The 23409-nt window shown below is 44.0% G+C and overlaps 1 protein-coding gene across 1 annotated transcript in view; it reads left to right on the plus strand.

The window, feature by feature from the left end:
- LOC130072193 (kinase non-catalytic C-lobe domain-containing protein 1) overlaps nucleotides 1–23409 on the plus strand; it is a 97800-nt gene that overhangs the window by 43521 nt on the left and 30870 nt on the right. The window contains exons 17-20 of the mRNA XM_056237206.1: nucleotides 9399–9688; nucleotides 12148–12425; nucleotides 16528–16621; nucleotides 23234–23331. Of these exons, the coding sequence (XP_056093181.1) occupies nucleotides 9399–9688; nucleotides 12148–12425; nucleotides 16528–16621; nucleotides 23234–23331 (760 nt within the window). The remainder of the gene's footprint in view (nucleotides 1–9398; nucleotides 9689–12147; nucleotides 12426–16527; nucleotides 16622–23233; nucleotides 23332–23409) is intronic.

The following is a 23409-nucleotide window of genomic DNA, read 5'->3' on the forward strand; positions in this document are numbered from 1 at the left end:
TCATGAGCTTCACAAATGGCATGAACGTCGCCAACACTGCATGTACCTGGGCTAATCACTGGAAAGATCTCTCCTGGGTCAGTCTCCGACCCTTGCCGCTGACATTGAACTTTTAGTCGGAAAGTATCCTGAATCCCTTCCTCACTAATACCCTCAGCTTCAGACAACAAACTCTCATATTGTTCATTGAGCAGCCTATGGCCAATTGTCTTTGAAAAGGGGTCTCGACTGAGAGCATCAGCCACAATGTTCTTGCTGCCTGCTATGTGGCGTATCTCAAAGGTATAAGGTGCGAGCTTCGCGACCCATCGCTGTTCACAGGCATCAAGCTTCGGTTTAGTCATTATATATGTCAGAGGATTGTTATCCGTCCAGACAGAGAATGTGTGGCCTTTAAGCCAATGGCTAAACTTTTCACAGACGCTCCACTTGAGGGCCAAGAATTCTAGACGGTGAGCTGGATATCGCCTCTGCGAAGCACTGAGTGTTTTACTTGCAAAAGCGATGGGCCTTGCTTTGTCCTCGCCCAGGGGTATTTGAGACAATACCGCCCCTAAACCATCTAAAGAGGCATCTATGGACAGAATCAGGGGCCTTGAGAAATCAGGATGTGCCAGGACTGCGCAGTTCAACAGCTTCTCCTTTAGATCGCTGAAACTTGCATCACACTCGAGTGTCCAGTCGGAGGGCTTTAGTTTTCTGAAAGTACCAGCCTTTCTTGTGACATTTCCTCTACCCTTTCTCTTCTGTCCAGCAGTGAGGGCAAACAATGGTCTGGCAATGGCAGAGCAATTAGATATGAAATGTTGATAATAAAAGACCATACCCAGGAAAGACTTTACTCTTTTCACAGAAGGAGTGACTCCGTCATCCTCCATAAGATCATCTTTGGTCATGCGGGAAATCACACCCACCTTTTCTGGGTCCACAGCAACCCCACCCCCTTCGATGATGTGTCCCAAAAATCTCACAGAAGTGCGCATAAGATGACACTTTTTCGGGCTCAGCTTCAGATTATGTTGGCGGAGTCTCTGGAATACCACGTCAAGCCTACTTAAGGCCTCCTTCTCAGTGGCTGCAATTACCAGCAAGTCATCCAAGTAACACAATAGCTGGGTGAAGTTCATGTCACCAAATATACTCAGCATCATTCGCATAAACGAAGCCGGACTATTGCACAGACCTTGTGGCATACGATTGTACTCATGCAATCCAAGTGGTGTGGTGAATGCTGTGTATTTTTTATCCTCCTCATGCATGGGAATGTTATAGAAGCCAGAGGTTAAGTCCATAGTACTAAAATAGACATTTCCGCCCAGAGCTGCCAGACAATCTGATTGATGCGGGAGTGGGTGCGCGTCTTTTAGAGTCCTGGCGTTGAGCAACCTAAAGTCAGTGCAAATTCTCAGACTGCCATCCTTTTTCCATACCATGACCAATGGTGATGCAAATTCACTGATGGATTTCCTTATTATGCCTTGATTCTCCATCTCCGTCAAGACCTGCCTCAGGTTTTGGTAATGAGCTGGTGGAACTCTCCGGTAAGGAAGGCGGAATGGTCGTTCATCCATCAAGCGGATACGATGAGAGAAGCCCTTCGCCTCACCACAATCTAATGCATGTTTTGAAAAAATGTCATTATAGCTAACTAAAAGCTGAACTAACTCTCTTTTGGTAGAATGACTGATTTGGCACGAACTGAGGTCTATATCTTTCAAACCAACTTCTGCAAGTTGCTTCCCAAAATCTTCACTGTCTGCTTCTAGATAACTGATTACTTGTTCACTAGCCTCAACATGACTGGAGTTCTGGAAAACTGTAAAATCTTCAGCAGCGATACAGGGCGATACATCAGCTAACTTGCAATTCCTCTTCAAAGTCACAGGGCGATCAGAAAGATTCACTATCTTCATGGGGACGTATCTGTCACCCCACATAGGTGTAACCACCCGACCAACCAGAATATTTCGCGGCACGGATCTTGAAGATGTAGGTTCAACAATCACTGTGCTTCCGGGGGACATAGGGGTGTTGGTCGGCAGCCTGCCCCATACAAGATGTTCATGTCTAGCCAAAAGTGTTACAGCTTGTGTCAGCTTCACAGTCCCGATCTTGTTAGGAGTATCGACACCCTGCCATCTTGTCAACCCTGCCATCATATCAAGAAATTGAGAAGCGTCAGGAGACAACGACATATCACAGGCCTGAGTGGTCACCTTCCAATAGTCGTCACTGCTCTTCATTTCATGCATGAGATACTTTATGACGTTAGATCCGAGAATGAGGTCATCTTTCTGCCCTGGGACCACAAGAATGGGAACGAAACACTGCACACCGTACACTTCTATCTCCACCTCATACACACATTTAGGATGAGTCTGATGACCCCCACAGCCAATCAGAATGACTTGCTCCTTTAACTGCTTGCCTGTAGTAATTACATTTTCTTCAATCATCTTAGATACTGTTGCTTCGTTTACTGTACAAGCCATGGAGCCGGAGTCTAACATTCCCTTGACTCTGAATGTCTTATTCACGATTACTGGAGCATAAAATAGTTCACTAAATAGTTCAATTCTTTGTGAATTCTGCAGAACTACTTGAACACCTTCTGATTGAGATGTGTGCTCATACCACTGCTCCCAATCATCATCATCTTTTTCGTTGAGGGTTTGATTTTGTTCACCCGCACATTCCCTCTCCATATGCAGGCTTGTTAGTTTAACGGTGGTTGTTCCTGGCTTGAATGCATACCAGGACCACTGGCTCCAGATCCTGCCTTACGACACTCTCTCTTCCAATGTCCTGCTTTGAAGCAATACAAACACAACCCATCTCGCCTGCAATGCATGGTAGTAGAGTGGTCAGTCGCTTTGCAAACTTTGCATGGCTTTCGGAAAGACTGGAATCCGCTTGACATGTATGGTGCCTTAACTGCTGCTTGATGGTTCTGCTTTAACACACGATCAAGTTGAGCTATGAGACTCTGGATGCTGATATCATCAGACGATGTGCCAACATCACTCACAGCGTCCATTTGGCTTTGTGGTCTCATTGAAGCACCCACCAGAGTTGATTCATCAATTGCAGCAGCCTGGACGTTTGTAGAAGCATATCTCTCAGCACCTGAACGTTTCGATCTGGCTCGTTGCTGCTGAATCTTCAGTTGTGTCTGGTGATCATCGAGGCGTTCCTGAATTTCACTAGCTTTCCACTTGTCAGCAGTTTTGAACTTGAGCACTGCAGAAAGAGCTGAGTCTGGGCAGTGCTTAACGAACATCATGGTTACCTCTTTACTTGGATCTTCAAGGTTGCGTCCCTGCCTCTTCAAGCACTCCTCTGCCACGTCAACAGCTTTATTCAAGCGAATCCAGTAATCCATCGCGTTTTCTCCCACTGTGGGTAGGGTGTTGTAGAAGTCAGCGAGTGGCATTGAAGAATACGTCAGTTCACTAAAGTGTTGCTTTAGGATATCAATAATAACTCTTGGGTCTTCACCAGATTTTAATGATGGGTTACTGCGTAATGTGATTTTGATTATGTCTCTCGCTCTCCCTCCAAGTCTTGACATAATTTCCTGAGCCTGTTCTCCTGTCGGCACACCTCTCTTTCTTAAATAGAGGTCAATCTGCTCTTCCCACTCGTGGATAGAAAGTTTATCTGTGCTATCGCCACGAAAGCTTGGTGGCTCTTTCACATCAGATTGCATCACCAATTTTACACCAGTCATGGTTAGTGAATGAGGATCAGCAGAAAGTGGTCCTAACCCTACATTTTGGCTGCTAGTCATTCTCTCCTCATTCTCACTTCCCTTCTTTAGCTGTGCTGAAATGGACTGTCCTATTTCATGTGCTAACTGTGTAATGAGGTTGCTTAAATCAGTGGAAGTTGTTTCTGACTTGGGAGCCTGTCTATCAGTTTGTATGCGTGTGGAGCAAAACACTGGAGAGTCAGCGATACCTGCGGCTCCAGGAGTGTGAGCCATATCCCTAAAGAACTGCCCTCTCCCCCCACCAATGTATACTTCATCTTGCATATCTTCCACAACATAAGTATAAGACATTGTTACAAAAACAGTTAAAACAATATGACAATGAAAGTTTTTTTTTTTTTTTTTTTTTTTTTTTTTTTTTTTTTTTTTTTTTTTGGTATTGTAATACTCAGTCTTTGTACCTCTCTCTCCAGCAGATTAGACAGGAAAAGAAGAATTCAACTCAGTCCAAAAACGAAATATGTTGTACTCAGCAACGACCGGCGGTCAATCTGACGTCGATCCTTCTGGGAATCCGGGTCACGGCACCAATGTAGCCGGTTCGGGCTCGCGTGTCTCTGCTATTACGACTCGGCTACCCCTCTGCGTTGTGTTGTGTTGTGTGATGAATAAAGACTGGAGTCGAATCGCTGGTTCAGAGGTTCTTTATCTGCATGAGTTGAAAAATGCAGTAATTATTTGTTGCATTCAATGTAGTGTGTTTTTAATCAGCCCTCTCCTCGCTCCGCTCAGACCTCCCGCGGACTGAAGCGAGCTCACATTGTACAATCTCATTTACAGTCATAAAGAATAAAAAGAAAATAGTAATAATTAATATCACATCAGATGTATCAACAATATACAATATATATATATCTATATATATATATATATATATATATATATATATATATATACATCTCTGAACATACATTGACACTCATCAAACTCATAAAATATACATCTTTAAATCACCCATATTCCAGCATTTTATATAACCAATACGGTTGAACACAAAGAAATCACAAAAACAATTTATAACCATACCTGCATGAGTTGAAAAATGCAGTAATTATTTGTTGCATTCAATGTAGTGTGTTTTTAATCAGCCCTCTCCTGTCAAACATTTGAACATAGAAAAGATATCAGCAGACACGCTTCACAGGCCTACTTTCACACTAACATACTAACAGCGTGATACTGCATTCACTCGGTTAAACTTTCACTTATGCAGGAAAAACAGCTTAACAAGGAAAAATCACATACTTGTACATACTCCTTAACATTTTAACGAAATCAAATCACATTTTATTAGGGATTATTTTCACTTATAACACTCTTTTGAACAGGAGTGCACACATTACATACCTCGCTCCGCTCAGACCTCCCGCGGACTGAAGCGAGAGCGCGCGCAACGCGACAATGACGTCACAACTGCGACGAACGCAAACCTCATAGATATATATATATAAATTAATTCTTTTCTTTTCTTACATATATATCTAACAGAAAAATTTGGATTTTGTGTGAATTTAAAATTAAAACAAGTTATAATTAATACCCGTTACATATACATGATGACATTGATTTATGTTCGCAGGGATGTGCAGTGGTGTGGTGGACTCTCAAGAGTTCTCACAAGATGATTCCTCATTGTATACTTTAGAGGAGATTAATGCTTTTCCGGATGATACTTTTGGGAAGAAAGTTAATGTGAATGTGTTAATTGAGAAGTTTGAGAAGTCTGTTTTTAGTACATCAAAAGAATGTGAGTTTTGATATCTTAAGTGAAAAGAAAAGGTTTCGTTTGAAGAAACATGTAAAGGCAATTAGAAAGTATAGTGATTGTAAAAGGTTTTGTTTTAGCTAACCATTTCATGCATCACATGGTGTCTCTTTTTGTAATGCTGCTTTTATCTGTTTTTCCCCTTTTCCTATTAAACCTACATATGGATGCTTTAAGAGTAGGTTCTCTTAATATAAATGGGGGAGGGATATGCACAAACGTGCATTAGTATCTGAAATAATAGAGCAGGAAAAAAATGTTAATGTTATTTATCTTCAAGAAACTCACAGTGATGTAGGAAATGAAGTTGAGTGGGGACTGTGGTGGAAAGGGGTATAAATTAAGCCATAAAACAAATTTGAGTGCAGGAGTGGCAATTTTCTTTTCTCCTGATTTAAGAGTTACTGTTTTGAGCACAGAAGAACCAATGAATGGCCGTCGTGTTGTTGTTAAAGCTGAAATTGATGGGGAAATGTATTATTTCATTAATGCGTATGCACCAAATGTAGGGTTTGAAATATGAATGTTTTTTTGTTGTGTTTAACAATGTTTAAAAAAAAAAAAAAATTCTGTTGATTTGAAATACTGAAGAACGCCATTTTCAGTCTTCATCTCGTTTATCAAGGTTAATAAGGGCAGCTGATCAGTTTTGGATGTATGGAGGGTTAAACACCCTGACGTGAGGCAATATACATGGGTCAAGGTGAATAATAATAGAGTTACTGTTGCTCTTTTGGACCGAATTTATGTACCCAACCGTTGAGCAGTCAAATTATTGATTGTTCTATCACACCAATGGGTTTTACAGACCATAACTTGGTTTCGATTGTAATAAGTAAATCTCAGAGCTCAAATAAGTCCTCTTTTGGGCATTTTAATATTAGACTGCCTCAAGATAAAGAATTTTGTAGGTATTTTGAAATATTTTGGCAACATTGGAAAATGAAGAAAAAAAGTAGTTTTATGAAATCTAAGAGAGGGGTGGGACATAGGAAAAGTGAATATAAAAATGTTCTGTCTGCAATATACTCACTGCCAATTCTACTAATGTGTTAAGAGAAACGATTGAGTCTGTCTATATGAGAGTCAGGCAGATTTTTATTTTTAAAGGCCAGTTATTTCATGGATCCAGGACACTACGCATCCTGATAAGGTTCCCTTGGCAATTGGAATTATAATATCTGCACATCATCACACACCCTTCACCATACGTTTGCGTTTGGAGAGGAGTACAGAGACTTTCTGGATAACACAACGGTGATTCATGAGTGGACAGAAGGGCATGATTATGTATTTCCTTTACTCATATTCAATGGTGCTGTGGAGAATTGGAAAGAGGATGATCACTGTTTGTTGACGTTTAAAACCCCGGTTTTGGTTTGTTTCGACTTGTTTAAAAGTGTCAAATGCCAGTTTATTGACTGGTGTTTTTTTTTTCTACAAAATTGATGTATTATCTTGGACTTGACTCTTCCCCTAAAGGCTGCTGGGGTACTTTGTACAAATGTCCAATTAATAAGCGGACGGGTGATCTCCAGTGGGGAATTGCACATGGAGCCGTAGCTACGAACAGACATGTGGCGCATATTAATCCTGGCGTTGGGGTTGTCCTTTATATTTAGAGGTAGAATCGGTGCTCCATTTATTTGTGGAGTGCTCTCGTTTAGGGGATCTTTTTTCCCCCTTTTAAGCAATGGTTTTTTATCTTTTTCCTTCAAATTGTTTCTTTATGGTCCTAGGTATTCTGTAGCCTGGCTCCTCCCCCTACGTACTTCCGCTAAATTTTCATTTTCCTTCAGTACTACGTCTGGGTTTGCTGTGTATTCTTTGGTTTTCTCCGGTACCTTTTTTACTGGTCCAATCAGCGAACAGAGGGAGTGGCTGAGAACGATGACGTTGATGTCGTGCGCTAGTTTGAGTCGTCATCAAGGGTGTAATCCACCAGCCGGAAACTGAAGCTTCGCCTGGGAGCCGCGATTGTAGCAGAGCATCACCTGCTGTTAGCATTCTATTGACTCCCATTCATTTTGGCATCGCTTTGACAGCGAATAACTTTACATCTGAGGCGTCCAAAGACTCCATTTGTCCATTGTTTATTTCTAAAGAAACACGACAATGTATAAAAGGCTCCATTACTTTGTATCTTACGTTATGGCCCCGTTGAAGCCGTTTTTGTAAAAATAGGCTAACGAGTGCGTCGCGTCTCTTTGTTGCACAGTAGAGAAATTACCGAATAGACAGGAGCTCGTGGGCAATCTTTTACTGTCTATGAGGCAATCGGGTGGACATGAATGCATAAAGTCAAGGGAGAAGCCCATAGATAGAGAGTCCATACAAGCAACGGGACAAAATATTTCAACAACAGATTTGTTTCAGATTTGTCTCGGCACAGCTCTAGAAGCTCAGAACGGTTGCTGACGTCACATCTCCGTCGTCGCGCTCAGTGTGAGACTGCGCAGTGCGCTTGGCTATCAGGAAGAGATGCTTCTAATGGGCTTACATTTTCTCCATTGAAATCTATGGGGTCGCTGTGTCCATTTTTTTTACCGTCTATGGTCATCATACGTCACGACCAAACGTCAGCGATTGGTTATGGCAGATCCAGAGTGACTCTGGGCAGATCCAATAGACCCCTTTTGCGCCGACGTCACAGCGCTAGCTGGAGGCAAAACAAGGTGAAAACTGGAGGCGGCCAATACAAACCAGCACAGATTCGGCTACATAATAAGGACCTTAAATTATTGTTACTATTATTAAATGTCATCTTGTTGTGTTGTTTGGTGCAAGAATTGATGAAAAATGAATATGCTGTATCTGGAATTTTTATTTCTAGAAAATATTCACATCATTAACATTGCACCGTAATGTCACTCTTTACATTGTCGTCCTCTTGGCGCTGGCTAGGCAGAACTGCGGATCGTACACACAAGTCTTGTACATGATCATTCAGCACATAGTTATAGGCATCTAAAGATTTATATATGTTTTTCTTTACGATCAGTTTCTCTATAAGGTAGGTGTAGAAGTCAGGCCACTCAACCGAGGTAACGTAACGTTAATCCTGTCAGATCGTCCATCATTGAGTGAGTGTGTACGGGTCGGCCAATCTGGTTTCGTCCGTTAAAATTAACTTTTGCAAATTACAATCGCGGTCCTGGACAGTGAGTGACCTAACACATTAAGACAAAATCGGATTTTCTCTAGTCATTGTTAAAAAACAAGCTAACAATACGTGCTGACTAGCGTTAGGGAAGCGGCCAGAGAGATCGTTCTGCCTCCACCTAAGCTCCGCCCACAAAAAAGTCACCATGTTTACTAACTGAAAAGGGGTCTATAGTTTTAAACTTCAATAGAGTTCCCGCCTTCAAGGAAGTTAACGCTTGTGAATGGAGCGAGGCCAGGCTCTCGTCTGGTGGGACCAGGCTAGGTATTCCGTTCAAAGGAAAAGGACTTTGGTTTTAACTAATTTTTTATCAGGCACTGCAAAATTAGTAATCTGGAAAACAAGAAAAAATAAACTTCTAGGGCTGGATGCAATAAGTGTGGTTCCTTTGTTTTTGGGGCTTGTGGCAGCTAGACTTAAAGTAGAGTTTGCGTACTACAAGTCGGTGGACTGTTTACCAAAGTTTGTAGAAATCTGGTTTGTTAATGAGGTATTGTGGACATTATGTGAGAGAAATTAATTGGTGTTGACTTTTTAAATATACATGTGTATAAAAAAAAAGATGGTTGGATGATGTGTGAATAATTCAAGACTAAATTGTTATAATAAATCTCTGAGAAAGAGACTATTGTGTTTCAGAACGTCTCTCTTTCTCTCCCCTCTCTCTCTCTCTCTCTCTCGCTCTCTCGCCCTCTCAGAGTCTCTGATGATCAACCCTCCTCTAATGCAGTGAATAGGGCACCAGTATCTCTCCAGAACGCCAGACGTTATTTTTCCAGTGAGGAAAACGTTCATCTTGACCACCATGCAGAGCTCTGCTCGTCCCAGCCTTCAGATCGAGCCGCATTAGAGGAAAACCAGATCAAGAAAGAACTCAAATGCAAACTTGATGAATTAAAATGCAGAGAAACAGTAGACAGACGTGAGTCAGAGGAGACTAACACCAGAGGAAAAACACAGGAAGTGACATCACAGGATGACAGCAAAGGTAGGACCGCCCCCTCTCATCAACATGAAATAAAAAAACAATAATTAAAAAACTGTTTAGTCGTTGTTTAAGGTGATGCAAGATTTCTAATATGTTGTTCACATAGTAATTTAATGGATTGAAGGTTATGGCAACAATCACAAATAAAGAAACATTTAGTTCTACTCTGATAAACATCCTATAATATTATAGCTATTTAATGTAACACTTTATTTTACAGTGTCTTTGTTACATTTGTTACATGTACTTACCATAGTAATAAGAGTAAATTATGCACAATTACATGCAACTAACCCTCAACCAAACCCTAACCCTATAGTAAGTACATGTAGTTAATTATTATTACTCAGTGCTTAAATATATGATTACACTGTAACAGTGACACCTTAAAATAAAGTGTAACCACTATTTAATAAGCTGTGAATGCTGTTTTATGTTGCCTTTATTATTTCTGTTCAGATGTTATAGTCTGATTAGTGTCAAGGAGTGATTTTGACAGATTGAAAGCGAGTATAAAAGACTGAGTGTTTTCCAGCGCTGCCAGACACACACACACACACACACCGAGCTCTTGCTGCTTGTTAGAGGGAAAGAGTTGCCAGGAAACTGAAGTGAAAGAGGGGAATTTTCATCCCTTCTGTCAGACACTATTCTCTCCATTCTGCTGTCCCAAACACACGCAGTGATGCTTTCGTCTTTTATGTTCTTTGTGGCCTTCTCATGACACACACAAGTGCAAACACACACAGACACACACACGCACACACACACACAGCTCAATACAGGTGTAAAACACAAAAGTAAGAAAAAATATGAAACTAGAAAAAGACAGTTAATACAACATGTGATTGGATGAATGGCTGAATAGTGATAGATAGATGGATGGATGGATGGATGAATAGTGATAGATGGATGGATGGATAGATGGATAGATAGATAGAATAGTGATACATACACTCACCTAAAGGATTATTAGGAACACCATACTAATACTGTGTTTGACCCCCTTTCGCCTTCAGAACTGCCTTAATTCTACGTGGCATTGATTCAACAAGGTGCTGAAAGCATTCTTTAGAAATGTTGGCCCATATTGATAGGATAGCATCTTGCAGTTGATGGAGATTTGTGGGATGCACATCCAGGGCATGAAGCTCCCGTTCCACCACATCCCAAAGATGCTCTATTGGGTTGAGATCTGGTGACTGTGGGGGCCATTTTAGTACAGTGAACTCATTGTCATGTTCAAGAAACCAATTGGAAATGATTGGAGCTTTGTGACATGGTGCATTATCCTGCTGGAAGTAGCCATCAGAGGATGGGGACATGGTGGCCATAAAGGGATGGACATGGTCAGAAACAATGCTCAGGTAGGCCGTGGCATTTAAACGATGCCCAATTGGCAATAAGGGGCCTAAAGTGTGCCAAGAAAACATCCCCCACACCATTACACCACCACCACCAGCCTGCACAGTGGTAACAAGGCATGATGGATCCATGTTCTCATTCTGTTTACGCCAAATTCTGACTCTAACATCTGAATGTCTCAACAGAAATCGAGACTCATCAGACCAGGCAATATTTTTCCAGTCTTCAACTGTCCAATTTTGGTGAGCTCTTGCAAATTGTAGCCTCTTTTTCCTATTTGTAGTGGAGATGAGTGGTACCCGGTGGGGTCTTCTGCTGTTGTAGCCCATCCGCCTCAAGGTTGTGCGTGTTGTGGCTTCACAAATGCTTTGCTGCATACCTCGGTTGTAACGAGTGGTTATTTCAGTCAAAGTTGCTCTTCTATCAGCTTGAATCAGTCGGCCCATTCTCCTCTGACCTCTGGCATCAACAAGGCATTTCCGCCCACAGGACTGCCGCATACTGGATGTTTTTCCCTTTTCACACCATTCTTTGTAAACCCTAGAAATGGTTGTGCGTGAAAATCCCAGTAACTGAGCAGATTGTGAAATACTCAGACCGGCCCGTCTGGCACCAACAACCATGCCACGCTCAAAATTGCTTAAATCACCTTTCTTTCCCATTCTGACATTCAGTTTGGAGTTCAGGAGATTGTCTTGATCAGGACCACACCCCTAAATGCATTGAAGCAACTGCCATGTGATTGGTTGATTAGATAATTGCATTAATGAGAAATTCAACAGGTGTTCCTAATGATCCTTTAGGTGAGTGTAGATCGATAGATGGATGGATGGATGGATGGATGGATGGATGGATGGATGGATGGATGGATGGATGGATGGATGGATGGATGGATGGATGGATGGATGGATGGATGGATGGATGGATGGATGGATGGATAGAATAGTGATGGATAGGTGGATGGATGGATGGATGGATGGATAGATAGATAGAATAGTGAATAGATAATAAAATAGTGTTATTTTGGTGTGAAATATGATGTTGACTTCAGCTTTTGTGAGATGAACTTCTCTCTCTCTCTCTCTCTCATATAGAGGTGAGTGAGTGTGTGTTGTCTGTGCTGATGGAGGCAGCAGGCACTGGTGAGTGTGTGTGTGTATCTGAAGCGCTGGAAGAGAGTGTGATCACTCCTGACGACTCTGAGATGGACGAGTGTGCGTGTCAGATCTCCTCCTCCTCCTCCTCCTCCTCCTCCTCCTCCGGCTGGGCTCTGGCTGTGTTCGGGCACGCCTGCTTCGGGCCGGACGTGCTGAAGTACGCTCAGAAACTCAGCCGTCACACTCGATCTCCCACCATACAGGACCGATCACAGGTGAGATTCACACACGCTTCTGGGTCATATTTACTGTAAAGAAAATAAGAAAAGTTGTTTATTTCGTTAATTGAGGCATGTTCTTTGAACCGTAAAGTTTTTTGTATTTTGAAATCATTTTCATGACAATTAAACACATTTTTTGTTTGTAATTATTGTTATTCTCAGAGGTGGTGATTATATTTTATTATACCCACATTATATTTTATATATTACAATTAAAACGTACTTAGTATATCAGTGTAATTTTAGCAGCATTGATATACTATTAAAGTTTTAAGTAATATTTAACATTTTCACTTTAATAAAATTTTTTTGGTTTTTGTATTTTTTTTACAATTTTTTTTTTTAAATTAGTTTTAGTTATTTTATTGCTTCACATATTATTAAACGAAAATAAGAAATGCTGCCTTGGCAACTAGCAGAAATATAGCTTCATTTATTAGTTTTGTCCTCGTTTTAGTTTTAGCTTTATATTTAACGATCATATATATATTTTTCTTCTTTTTTTTGCGTCATATTAATAAGATTTTTCATGAAAATAATGTCACAGTGCAAAACATTTAAATTAAATTTTTTTTTTTTTTTTGCAATATTATTTCCTATTAAATTTGAGATTTTATTGTGATTTTTTTTTCTCCCCGTTTTGCGTGTCTTTGGCTTGTTCTCTGGTCTGTCATTTGTCCTAACGCTGATTTCCGGTGTTCATTTAATGCTAACTGTACTGAAAGGACCCACATTTAGATGCAGAGTTTCCCCAGGTACAGTATCCTGAACAATCTTCATTTTCATTGGAAGAAATGAACAGCTTCCATCATTTATATCTTGAATGAACAACATGCATTAAACATTCAGAACGAGGCAGACAGATATGGACGATGTGCATTTTAATTTGATTCAAAGAGAGTGTGCATTATGGTTTATAGCAGAATAGAAATGGTCAGTGTGTGTGTGTGTGTGTGTGTGTTTGCTTTGATGGTGTTGGAGGTCAGACTCCCCTTACTCGACTTCAAAGAGAAGACATCGATCTCTGTTACCATAGTGAGAAATACAGAGAGTTCATATTGCTGTAGAGACACTGAAGAGATGTACACTACCGCTCAAAAGTTTCGCAGTCAGCAAGATTAATACTTTTAGTGAGCAATGATGCATTAAATTGATTAAATGTGACAGTTAAGACATTAATAATGTTACAAAAGATTCTATTTCAAATAAATGCTGTTCTTTTGATCTTTTTATTCATCAAAGAATCCTGAAAAATAAAATGTATCAGAGTTTCCACCAAAAAATTGAACTGTTTTCAACATTAATAATAATCATAAATGTTTCTTGAGCATCAGATCCTCATATTAGAGTGATTTCTGAAGGATCATGTGACACTGAAGACTGGAGTAATGATGCTGAAAATTCAGCTTTGATCACAGGAATAAATTACACTTTACTACTCAAACGTTTGAATGGTAGTTTACTCTAATCATCTTCATTGTCGAGTCACACAGAGTCATGCGCTGCGTCTGAAGTCGCACACTATATAGTAGGCACTACATTTGGTTTGAAACACGGCCGTTAAAAGTATGTTCTTTATTGTATGAATGTGTGTAGTGATGAAATGTGAACAGCTACACAGTGATAAAAATGATCAAAGACGCAAACTACAGCAGCTCTACAGTCAGTTCAGTTCAATAACTGTAAAGTTTATTAATTATGAAACGAGTTCCATTCAGCTATAAGCTCAATAGTGTCGTTATTCACTTTGAGTCAGTTCAATGTTAATTCCATTAAAAACCCTCTGATGGTCTTCAAAAAAAAGTCACACTCATGGTCTTCGGGGTCTATTGGACCCCAGACAACAACATTTAATTTTGTAACCGAACAATATTTTTTTTTTTTTACAAATATAATTTTACTCTGTTTATTAATGTTTTTACTCAACATTTGTGCAGTTTTTGGAGAATTTATGATTTTTTTTAAATTATTATAAATAAATAAATAAATATTTAATTAAATAGGATTTTTACAAAAAAACAGCATTTTATGTTAAATAAATTTTATAAAAGACCCAGATGTCTAACTTTCATTCCTGGGGATACCATGGATAATTTTACAAGGTTTAATGTAAGATTTTTGCCCATTTTTTGGAAAATACAGGTTAAAATTTGTAATAAATCACTTTAACCACTAGATGGCTATAGAGCTCCATTATATGCTATTTGCTATTTGAATTACTGAAAGATTTAGTTTCTAAAGTTGGATTCAGTTGGATTCATATCTAAATATTATAAAATCACAATTATAACAAAAATAAAATATTTTTTGTCAAAATTTAGCATTTTTTGTACTGAAAAAACACTATGCATGGTAAACTGCATGACTTCTGCAGACAGGGTTGGAGCAGGTTTGGCACTTCACTGTTGTTGTTGTTGTTGTGTGTGTGTGTGTACATTTTATTTTTATTTTTATGTGTACAGTGTCACCAATTTATTTTTGTGGTGGTTCTTCATTTTGTATGATTTTATTTGACAAATTATAAGACTTTTTATAGCCTTACAAATGTATTCCTGTGTGTGTGTGTTTGTGTGTCTGTGTGTGTGTGTGTTTGTGTGTGTATGTGTGTGTGTGCACATTTTCAATGCGTCTAAGTGTTACCAATTTATTTTTCTGGTGGTTCTGCATTTTAGATTATTTTATTTTACAAATGATAAGAGAACAGTTTTTATAGTCTGTATGTATTCCTGTATAAATGTATTCCTGTTTATGTGTGTGTTTGTGTGTGTGTGTGCGCCTGTGGTGAGCATGATAATTTTGGATTGTGGATGTTTTTTGCATTGTTGGAAGTGTGCCACTTTATTTCTGTCATTTCTGTCTATGTGTTCTACATTGTTTCTGATTTTGATGATGTTATTTTGTCTATTTTGATAGCGGGGTCCAATAGACCCCGAAGACCACGAGTGTGACTATTTTTGTCACGCCAACATAAAAACAGATATCATGAATTTTTTTTTTTTTTTTTTTGTAGATCTAGAAAGTGTTGAGAGCCGTAGAAAGTTTCAAACCATTTGGACAAAGAGAACCTTTTTTTTAATTTGAGCAAAAGTCATTTGGGGTCCAATAGACCCCGAAGACCATCAGAGGGTTTTAAAAGTCACAATTACTAAAAGTTTTGCAAAAATAAAAAAAATATTTGTGAGACAGAATTGTAAGATTAAAAAAAGTTGTAATTAGCCTACCATTTTAATTTGTTTACTCCGTGGTGAAAAAAAGTCAAAATTGTTAAATAAAAAATTTGCAATTAGCCTACTTTTTCATTTTTTTTTATTTATTCCGTGGCCAAAAAACCCCCCAGAATTGACAAATGTAAAGTTATAATTACAAGGAAAAAAAGTCAAAATGTATTTGCTAGATATAAACTCATTCGAAATTGTATACTGTAGATACTAAATTTGGTTTGGAATTTACTTTGTGACGGTTAGAAAAGTATGTTCCATAGAGTATGAATGTGTGTAGAATTAATGCAATAGATCCTCCGTGTCATGTGACCTACGGCGTCAGTTTCACGCCGCTTCACTGTCATTCATAAATCCTCTCGGGATATTAAACTGTCCATCAGACGCACACTTCAGAATCTCACATCAATCTCACATTCTTTTCGTCTACTGTTTGGTGAATACTGTGAATTCAGACACACTCGGCTCACATACTATTTTTCGCCCACTATATAGTATATCCGGACGCAGCAATACAGTTTATCTTAGACTGTGAGACTCACCAATTCTGGAAAAGTCTGCTAAAACCAGCTTATGATAGACAGTGGTTTTACAGGGTTTCTTCAAGCCGTCATTAATGGCCATTATGTGCTCCAGATGGTTAATCAGGGGAACTGCTCGCTGGGTCGAACTGGTGAGAGTGGGAAGGCCTGCATGTTACAAACCCAGATTGTCATGAAACTTTTTTTTTTTTTTTTTTATCAGGAAAGTTGGTGAAATAAGAAAGCTATTATCTGTGAATGCAATGCATGGTTAGTTGCTGTTTCCAGGTTTAGTTCTGGTTTAGTGTGGGCATCGAGATCCATTTATTGATCTTTTTCATCTTTGCTCTGAAACAGGAGCTTCACCAACAGCTGATCATCGAGAGCAGGAATCTGAAAAAGACCAGAACGTTCTTCCACAAGCTGATACAGCAGGAGAGAAAACACAGCGGTACTTCAACACCTGATGTCTGTCCATTAATCATGCAATACATGTTTCTGTGTGTGTGTGTGTGTGTGTGTGTGTGTGTGTGTGTGTGTGTGTGTGTGTGTGTGTGTGTGTGTGTGTGTGTGTGTGTGTGTGTGTGTGTGTGTGTGTGAGTGTGAGTGAGTGTGAGTGAGTGTGAGTGAGTGTGAGTGAGTGTGAGTGAGTGTGAGTGAGTGAGTGAGTCTGAGTGAGTGAGTGAGTGAGTGAGTGAGTGAGTGCGCGAGTGAGTGAGTGAGTGAGTGAGTGCGCGAGTGAGTGAGTGAGTGAGTGAGTGCGCGAGTGAGTGAGTGAGTGCGCGAGTGAGTGAGTGAGTGAGTGAGTGCGCGAGTGAGAGAGAGAGTGAGTGTGCGCGAGTGAGTGAGTGAGTGAGTCAATCTGAAAAAGACCAGAACGTTCTTCCACAAGCTGATACAGCAGGAGAGAAAACACAGCGGTACTTCAACACCTGATGCCTGTCCATTAATCATGCAATACATGTTGTGTGTGTGTGTGTGTGTGTGTGTGTGTGTGTGTGTGTGTGTGTGTGTGAGTGAGTGCGCGAGTGAGTGCGCGAGTGAGTGCGCGAGTGAGTGCGCGAGTGAGTGCGCGAGTGAGTGCGCGAGTGAGTGCGCGAGTGAGTGCGCGAGTGAGTGCGCGAGTGAGTGAGTGCGTGCGCGAGTGAGTGAGTGCGTGCGCGAGTGAGTGAGTGCGTGCGCGAGTGAGTGAGTGCGTGCGCGAGTGAGTGAGTGCGTGCGCGAGTGAGTGAGTGCGTGCGCGAGTGAGTGAGTGAGTGCGTGCGCGAGTGAGTGAGTGAGTGCGTGCGCGAGTGAGTGAGTGCGTGCGCGAGTGAGTGAGTGCGTGCGCGAGTGAGTGAGTGAGTGAGTGAGTGAGTGAGTGAGTGAGTGAGTGAGTGAGTGAGTGAGTGAGTGAGTGAGTGAGTGAGTGAGTCAGTGAGTGAGTCAGTGAGTGAGTCAGTGAGTGTGCGCAAGTGAGTGAGTCAGTGAGTGGGTGTGCGCGAGAGTGAGTGAGTGAGTGTGTGTGAGTGTGTGAGTGTGTGAGTGTGTGAGTCAGTGAGTCAGTGAGTCAGTGAGTGAGTGAGTGAGTCAGTCAGTGAGTCAGTGAGTGAGTGAGTGAGTGAGTGAGTGAGTGAGTGAGTGAGTGAGTGAGTGTGCGCAAGTGAGTGAGTCAGTGAGTGGGTGTGCGCGAGTGTGAGTGTGCGCGAGTGAGTGAGTGAGTGAGTGAGTGAGTGAGTGAGTGTGCGCGAGTGAGTGAGTGAGTGAGTCAGTGAGTGGGTGTGCGCGAGCGTGAGTGAGTGTGCGCGAGCGAGCATGAGTGAGTGAGTGTGCGCGAGTGAGTGAGTGAGTCAGTGCGTGTGCGCGAGTGAGTGAGTGTGTGCGCGAGTGAGTGAGTGTGTGCGCGAGTGAGTGAGTGTGTGCGCGAGTGAGTGAGTGTGCGCGAGTGAGTGAGTCAGTGAGTGTGTGCGCGAGTGAGTGAGTGAGTGCGTGTGCGCGTGAGTGAGTCAGTGAGTCAGTGAGTGTGTGCGCGAGTGAGTGAGTGAGTCAGTGAGTGTGTGCGCGATTGATTCAGTGAGTCAGTGAGTCATTGAGTCAGTGAGTCAGTGAGTGTGTGCGCGAGTGAGTGTGTGAGTGTGTGAGTGTGTGAGTGTGTGAGTGTGTGAGTGAGTGAGTGAGTGAGTCAGTGAGTCAGTCAGTGAGTGAGTGAGTGAGTGTGCGCAAGTCAGTGAGTCAGTGAGTGGGTGTGCGCGAGTGAGTGAGTGAGTCAGTGAGTCAGTGAGTGGGTGTGCGCGAGCGTGAGTGAGTGAGTGAGTGAGTGAGTGAGTCTGAGTGAGTGAGTGAGTGAGTGAGTGAGTGAGTGAGTGAGTGAGTGAGTGCGCGAGTGAGTGAGTGAGTGAGTGAGTGAGTGAGTGAGTGAGTGCGCGAGTGAGTGAGTGAGTGCGCGAGTGAGTGAGTGAGTGAGTGAGTGCGCGAGTGAGAGAGAGAGTGAGTGTGCGCGAGTGAGTGAGTGAGTGAGTCAATCTGAAAAAGACCAGAACGTTCTTCCACAAGCTGATACAGCAGGAGAGAAAACACAGCGGTACTTCAACACCTGATGCCTGTCCATTAATCATGCAATACATGTTGTGTGTGTGTGTGTGTGTGTGTGTGTGTGTGTGTGTGTGTGTGTGTGTGTGTGTGTGTGAGTGAGTGCGCGAGTGAGTGCGCGAGTGAGTGCGCGAGTGAGTGCGCGAGTGAGTGCGCGAGTGAGTGCGCGAGTGAGTGCGCGAGTGAGTGCGCGAGTGAGTGCGCGAGTGAGTGAGTGCGTGCGCGAGTGAGTGAGTGCGTGCGCGAGTGAGTGAGTGCGTGCGCGAGTGAGTGAGTGCGTGCGCGAGTGAGTGAGTGAGTGCGTGCGCGAGTGAGTGAGTGAGTGCGTGCGCGAGTGAGTGAGTGAGTGCGTGCGCGAGTGAGTGAGTGCGTGCGCGAGTGAGTGAGTGCGTGCGCGAGTGAGTGAGTGAGTGAGTGAGTGAGTGAGTGAGTGAGTGAGTGAGTGAGTGAGTGAGTGAGTGAGTGAGTGAGTGAGTGAGTGAGTGAGTGAGTGAGTGAGTGAGTGAGTGAGTGAGTCAGTGAGTGAGTCAGTGAGTGTGCGCAAGTGAGTGAGTCAGTGAGTGGGTGTGCGCGAGAGTGAGTGAGTGAGTGTGTGTGAGTGTGTGAGTGTGTGAGTCAGTGAGTCAGTGAGTCAGTGAGTGAGTGAGTGAGTCAGTCAGTGAGTCAGTGAGTGAGTGAGTGAGTGAGTGAGTGAGTGAGTGAGTGAGTGAGTGTGCGCAAGTGAGTGAGTCAGTGAGTGGGTGTGCGCGAGTGTGAGTGTGCGCGAGTGAGTGAGTGAGTGAGTGAGTGAGTGAGTGAGTGTGCGCGAGTGAGTGAGTGAGTGAGTCAGTGAGTGGGTGTGCGCGAGCGTGAGTGAGTGTGCGCGAGCGAGCATGAGTGAGTGAGTGTGCGCGAGTGAGTGAGTGAGTCAGTGCGTGTGCGCGAGTGAGTGAGTGTGTGCGCGAGTGAGTGAGTGTGTGCGCGAGTGAGTGAGTGTGTGCGCGAGTGAGTGAGTGTGCGCGAGTGAGTGAGTCAGTGAGTGTGTGCGCGAGTGAGTGAGTGAGTGCGTGTGCGCGTGAGTGAGTCAGTGAGTCAGTGAGTGTGTGCGCGAGTGAGTGAGTGAGTCAGTGAGTGTGTGCGCGATTGATTCAGTGAGTCAGTGAGTCATTGAGTCAGTGAGTGTGTGCGCGAGTGAGTGTGTGAGTGTGTGAGTGTGTGAGTGTGTGAGTGTGTGAGTGAGTGAGTGAGTGAGTCAGTGAGTCAGTCAGTGAGTGAGTGAGTGAGTGTGCGCAAGTCAGTGAGTCAGTGAGTGGGTGTGCGCGAGTGAGTGAGTGAGTCAGTGAGTCAGTGAGTGGGTGTGCGCGAGCGTGAGTGAGTGAGTGAGTGAGTCTGAGTGAGTGAGTGAGTGAGTGAGTGAGTGAGTGAGTGAGTGAGTGAGTGAGTGAGTGCGCGAGTGAGTGAGTGAGTGAGTGAGTGAGTGAGTGCGCGAGTGAGTGAGTGAGTGCGCGAGTGAGTGAGTGAGTGAGTGAGTGCGCGAGTGAGAGAGAGAGTGAGTGTGCGCGAGTGAGTGAGTGAGTGAGTCAATCTGAAAAAGACCAGAACGTTCTTCCACAAGCTGATACAGCAGGAGAGAAAACACAGCGGTACTTCAACACCTGATGCCTGTCCATTAATCATGCAATACATGTTTGTGTGTGTGTGTGTGTGTGTGTGTGTGTGTGTGTGTGTGTGTGTGTGTGTGTGAGTGAGTGCGCGAGTGAGTGCGCGAGTGAGTGCGCGAGTGAGTGCGCGAGTGAGTGCGCGAGTGAGTGCGCGAGTGAGTGCGCGAGTGAGTGCGCGAGTGAGTGCGCGAGTGAGTGCGCGAGTGAGTGCGCGAGTGAGTGCGCGAGTGAGTGCGCGAGTGAGTGCGCGAGTGAGTGAGTGCGTGCGCGAGTGAGTGAGTGCGTGCGCGAGTGAGTGAGTGCGTGCGCGAGTGAGTGAGTGAGTGCGTGCGCGAGTGAGTGAGTGAGTGCGTGCGCGAGTGAGTGAGTGCGTGCGTGCGCGAGTGAGTGAGTGCGTGCGCGAGTGAGTGAGTGAGTGAGTGAGTGAGTGAGTGAGTGAGTGAGTGAGTGAGTGAGTGAGTGAGTGAGTGAGTGAGTGAGTGAGTGAGTCAGTGAGTCAGTGAGTCAGTGAGTCAGTGAGTGAGTCAGTGAGTGTGCGCAAGTGAGTGAGTCAGTGAGTGGGTGTGCGCGAGAGTGAGTGAGTGAGTGTGTGTGAGTGTGTGAGTGTGTGAGTCAGTGAGTCAGTGAGTCAGTGAGTGAGTGAGTGAGTCAGTCAGTGAGTCAGTGAGTCAGTGAGTGAGTGAGTGAGTGAGTGAGTGAGTGAGTGAGTGAGTGTGCGCAAGTGAGTGAGTCTGTGAGTGTGCGCGAGTGAGTGAGTGAGTGAGTGAGTGAGTGAGTGTGCGCGAGTGAGTGAGTGAGTGAGTCAGTGAGTGGGTGTGCGCGAGCGTGAGTGAGTGTGCGCGAGCGAGCATGAGTGAGTGAGTGTGCGCGAGTGAGTGAGTGAGTCAGTGCGTGTGCGCGAGTGAGTGAGTGTGTGCGCGAGTGAGTGAGTGTGTGCGCGAGTGAGTGAGTGTGTGCGCGAGTGAGTGAGTGTGCGCGAGTGAGTGAGTCAGTGAGTGTGTGCGCGAGTGAGTGAGTGAGTGCGTGTGCGCGTGAGTGAGTCAGTGAGTCAGTGAGTGTGTGCGCGAGTGAGTGAGTGAGTCAGTGAGTGTGTGCGCGATTGATTCAGTGAGTCAGTGAGTCATTGAGTCAGTGAGTCAGTGAGTGTGTGCGCGAGTGAGTGTGTGAGTGTGTGAGTGTGTGAGTGTGTGAGTGTGTGAGTGTGTGAGTGAGTGAGTGAGTCAGTGAGTCAGTGAGTGAGTGAGTGAGTGTGCGCAAGTCAGTGAGTCAGTGAGTGGGTGTGCGCGAGTGAGTGAGTGAGTCAGTGAGTCAGTGAGTGGGTGTGCGCGAGCGTGAGTGAGTGAGTGAGTGAGTGAGTGAGTGAGTGAGTGAGTGAGTGAGTGAGTGAGTGAGTGAGTGAGTGAGTGAGTGAGTGAGTGAGTGAGTGAGTGAGTGTGCGTGAGCGAGCAAGAGTGAGTGAGTGTGCGCGAGTGAGTGAGTGAGTGAGTGAGTTAGTGAGTGTGTGCGCGAGTGAGTGTGTGCGCGAGTGAGTGAGTGAGTGAGTGCGCGCGAGCGTGAGTGAGTGAGTGAGTGAGTGAGTGAGTGAGTGAGTGAGTGAGTGAGTGAGTGAGTGAGTGAGTGAGTGAGTGAGTGAGTGAGTGAGTGAGTGAGTGAGTGTGCGTGAGCGAGCAAGAGTGAGTGAGTGTGCGCGAGTGAGTGAGTGAGTGAGTGAGTTAGTGAGTGTGTGCGCGAGTGAGTGTGTGCGCGAGTGAGTGAGTGAGTGAGTGCGTGTGCGCGAGTGCGTGTGCGTGAGTGAGTGAGTCAGTGAGTGTGTGCGCGAGTGAGTGAGTGAGTGCGTGAGTGCGTGAGTGAGTGAGTGAGTGAGTCAGTGAGTGTGTGCGCGAGTGAGTGAGTGCGCGAGCGTGAGTGAGTGAGTGAGTCAGTGAGTGAGTCAGTGATTGAGTGAGTCAGTGAGTCAGTGAGTGGGTGTGCGCGAGTGTGAGTGAGTGAGTGAGTCAGTGAGTGGGTGTGCGCGAGCGTGAGTCAGTGAGTCAGTGAGTCAGTGAGTCAGTGAGTCAGTGAGTGAGTGAGTGAGTGAGTCAGTGAGTCAGTGAGTCAGTGAGTGAGTCAGTGAGTCAGTGAGTGAGTGAGTGAGTGGGTGTGCGCGAGTGTGAGTGTGCACGAGTGAGTGAGTGAGAGAGTGAGTGAGAGAGTGAGTGTGCGCGAGCGTGAGTCAGTGAGTGAGTCAGTGAGTGAGTCAGTGAGTGAGTCAGTGAGTCAGTGAGTCAGTGAGTCAGTGAGTCAGTGAGTCAGTGAGTGAGTGAGTGAGTGAGTGGGTGTGCGCGAGTGAGTGAGTGAGTGAGTGAGTGAGTGAGTGAGTGAGTGAGTGAGTGAGTCAGTGAGTCAGTGAGTCAGTGAGTGGGTGTGCGCGAGCGTGAGTGAGTCAGTGAGTGAGTGAGTCAGTGAGTGGGTGTGCGCGAGTGTGAGTGTGCGCGAGTGAGTGAGTGAGTGAGTGAGTCAGTGAGTGGGTGTGCGCGAGCGTGAGTGAGTGAGTGAGTGAGTCAGTGAGTGGGTGTGCGCGAGTGTGAGTGTGCGCGAGTGTGAGTGTGCGCGAGTGAGTGAGTGAGTCAGTGAGTGGGTGTGCGCGTGAGTGAGTGAGTGAGTGAGTGAGTGAGTGAGTGAGTGAGTGAGTGAGTGAGTGAGTGAGTGAGTGAGTGAGTGAGTTTGCGCGAGCGTGAGTGAGTGAGTCAGTGAGTCAGTGAGTCAGTGAGTCAGTGAGTCAGTGAGTGAGTGAGTGAGTGAGTGAGTGAGTGAGTGAGTCAGTGAGTGGGTGTGCGCGAGTGAGTGAGTGACATATATTCTCATTGTCATTGTAGGTTCGGACACAAAGGTGATGCTGTCTAAAGTCAAGCTGCAGTTTGACGAGCTCAGAGACAAAGTGGAGTTTCTACACACTGTGAAGAAATATCTCCAGGTTTGTGCCAATTCTCTGTTGTGTTTTTAAGACATTTTTGAGCAAGAATATTCAGTATTTACATTTATGTACTTGGCC

The sequence above is a fragment of the Rhinichthys klamathensis genome, unplaced genomic scaffold (assembly GCF_029890125.1).
Source record: "Rhinichthys klamathensis goyatoka isolate OS25496 unplaced genomic scaffold, OSU_Roscu_1.1 h1tg000482l_1, whole genome shotgun sequence".
Taxonomy (NCBI): Eukaryota; Metazoa; Chordata; class Actinopteri; order Cypriniformes; family Leuciscidae; genus Rhinichthys; species Rhinichthys klamathensis.